The sequence below is a fragment of the Etheostoma spectabile genome, chromosome 14, assembly GCF_008692095.1.
Source record: "Etheostoma spectabile isolate EspeVRDwgs_2016 chromosome 14, UIUC_Espe_1.0, whole genome shotgun sequence".
NCBI lineage: Eukaryota > Metazoa > Chordata > Actinopteri > Perciformes > Percidae > Etheostoma > Etheostoma spectabile.
The window spans coordinates 24,563,157-24,566,093 of record NC_045746.1 but is presented as its reverse complement, the minus strand read 5'-3'; the positions used below and the strand labels follow the sequence as shown (position 1 = coordinate 24,566,093).

General features: G+C 46.2%; 1 protein-coding gene across 1 annotated transcript in view; it reads right to left on the bottom strand.

The window, feature by feature from the left end:
* LOC116701386 (intermediate filament family orphan 1-like) overlaps positions 1-2,452 on the bottom strand; it is a 29,027-nt gene extending 26,575 nt beyond the window's left edge. The window contains 1 exon segment of the mRNA XM_032535060.1: positions 887-2,452. Coding sequence (XP_032390951.1) covers positions 887-1,857 — 971 coding nt within the window. The 5' untranslated portion in view covers positions 1,858-2,452.
* Between the last annotated feature and the right edge of the window lie 485 nt (positions 2,453-2,937).

Sequence of the window (2,937 nt, the reverse complement as noted above, 5' to 3'; positions counted from 1 at the left end):
AAAGTGTCTCGAGATAACTCTTGTCATGAATTGATACTGTAAATAAAAATGTAATTGAATTGATCTGACACTTTGGTTTGTAGCCTTTTCATCTGGAAACCCTCACCCCCCCGTTTGACAGAGACATGGTCCATCTACCGTAGGGCTCGACCCACGTATCGGTTTCCTGTTACACGTTACACTGATTAAATATTAGTATAACATGTATTAGGATTAAAGATACTGTGTAAACCTGACGTCAGATAATTCAATTCAATTTCCACTCAATTTTATTTATAGTATCAAATCACAAACGTTATCTCGAGACATTTTACAGATAGAGTAGGTCTTGACCACACTCTTTAATTTACAAAGCCCCAACAATTCTCGTAATTCCCAGGTAACATTTGATTTTCCTTGTGTTCATTTTCGGGATATTCTTGTGAATTCTTGATTTCTTCTTTTTTTTCTGAATGTGTGGTGGGTCTTCCTTGAGCTCAGCTGGTCAATATTTCAGTATCACCATCTTATGACAACGTTATCATGCTCTGATTTTTAAAATGCTGTTATTTAAATCAACGATATGTTAAGCGAACTGATTGTTTCCCTTTATATCAAAGGCAAACTGATAGAAAAACTATCATTTGATTGTTTTCTATGTGATTTTGCCCAATTGTGATGTACATGAAAATTGGTCAACTATTCTTAGCATTTAATCTACCATTTAAGGGACATTACTGCCTAAAAAAAACTCTGCAGGAAACAGTGAATCAGTTCACACTATGCATCAGAAATCATTCACGTAAATGCCAAAATGTCTGAATTAGAAAATGACGATCCAAACTATTCAGCCATGTTAAAAGTTTAAAGAAACCACGGTGGAGATATGAAGGTAAACAACCCTTACCTTCTCTTGTACTCGTCTCTTTCTCTCTTCACCTTGGCCAGCACGTTGTACAGGGCCCTGATCTCCGGGGTGATGGTGTCGATCTGGACCCCGACACCGTCCGGCTGCGTCCAGGAGACCCCGGCGCATGACTCCCTCGCGGTGCCAAACCGGCGGGGGTGGTTGAAGGACCACATCGCCCCGGGCAGGAAGCGCGGGGGTGGAGGGGGGGTGTTGTTGGTGTTCGTCCCGGTGTGAGAGGCGTTTTTCTCGTTGATGTTGGTGATGGTTCTGTACGGGTCGGTGGGACTCAGGGCCGGGCTGATGGAGAAACGGGACGAGTTGAGGTTGGAGTTTGAATCCGTAGAGACCGCGCTCGGGGTGAGCTTGTTCCCCAGCAGGTATTTATTGTCAAAAGGAGGGGGGTTCAGGGTGGGAGAGAGGAGGCCCCCGGGCAGGTAGGCCGAGTTGTTGGCGTTGTGCAGCGGGATGAGGCCCGGTCTGGATGGAATAGGCCCGATGAATCCAGTCTGGACCCCCATCTCTTTTGTCAGCGGCTTCTGGTGTCCGTCCCCTACGCAGTTCTCCTCAAGAGCCTGCTGCAGCTGCTTCTCCAGCACCTTGTTCCTGCGCTCCAGCTCGTGCACTTTGGCCAAAAAGCAGCGGAACCGCAGGTTCAGGGTCTTCAGGACGCTGATGTTGGATCCCAGGTCGTTGCGCAGCGCCGTGGCCGCGGGGGGCACGCGGTGCAGGGGGGAGCTCAGGTGCAGGTAGGCGAGGCCAGACGGCGGAAGTGCGCCCAGGTCCAGCCCGGACAGCCCATCAGGTCCGAACCCGCCGTGCTCCCCCAGGAAGTAGCCAGGCTCCGGGATCGCAAAGTCGTTCAGGCCCGTCATCTGGTGGTGGGGCTGCTGCGGGGCCAGGAAGCCGCTCTCCCCCAGGACCGGATTCATACTCGAGTAGGAAAATCTGAAGTGCTCGAAATCCGGCATGAACCCTTCTAGCCTTTGTTCAACTCAGCAAGTATTCCGTCTATAATCTGATTATAAATCCCGAACCTGAACCAGGTCCAGATGCCAAGTTTTTTGGTTTCACCCGATGGTCACCTTTAAAATAACAAACTCCAAATATAATATTACAGTAAATCTATGGTGGTACGCGATGGGGATGAATAATAATATACGAAGATGATATAAAGTACAACGAGGTGCCACTAAACTCACAGAAACACTGCAGGTCGCTGCAGCAAATTTGGATTTCCGAGTTTACTTTTACGCAGGACTAAATTCTAGTCGACAGATTACAGGGCCGACGCGCACTATCATACCACGTTTATTATAAGCCTTAGAATAAAGAACAAAAAAATATTCTGCAGCTGTAATGAAAATGTAAGCACCGTACCTGGCAGCCAGAGGAGGAAACACTAAGTTTGGCACTAGATAATGAGCTGTGATGAGTCCGGGCAGAGAGTCTAGCAGCGGTGCAGCACAGCTCAGGGATAAACAAAAGTGACTGACTGCGGCGTTCAGATACCGTACTGACTGTAACAAAGGAGCACCGGGCAGTGTGTCTGAGCTACCGTAGTAACCCGAGTAGAGGTGCACATGTGATAAAGCCGCCACCTTGGATCAATATTATGGAGGCAAACGGTAACGTTACGTAATAAAACGTATTTTAAAATGCTTTATTAAACTTTCAAGGCGATCAAATGTCCACTTTTTCCCTCAAACGGTTTCATACTCACAGAGGTCGTCGATTACATCTTAATTAGCGTTAGCTAGCTAACAGTTAACCAACTGCCCCTCCTCAATTTAACGTTAGCTAGCTAGTGTTAACGTTAACTACGTTTACCAGGCTTCTGTAGCTAGTAACCTACAGCTTTATTACTACATAATAAACCTTATTTTAACACATACAATTCAGTTGCTGTAGCTACTACAAGTGTTGTTTGCTTAGCTAGTTTTACACAGTTCATCACGGTTAGCCTGACATTCAAAACAAGCTAACTAAGCTAACTAGCTATCAACTGACGACTGTAATTAGATTAGATTCAACTTTATTGTCATTGCACA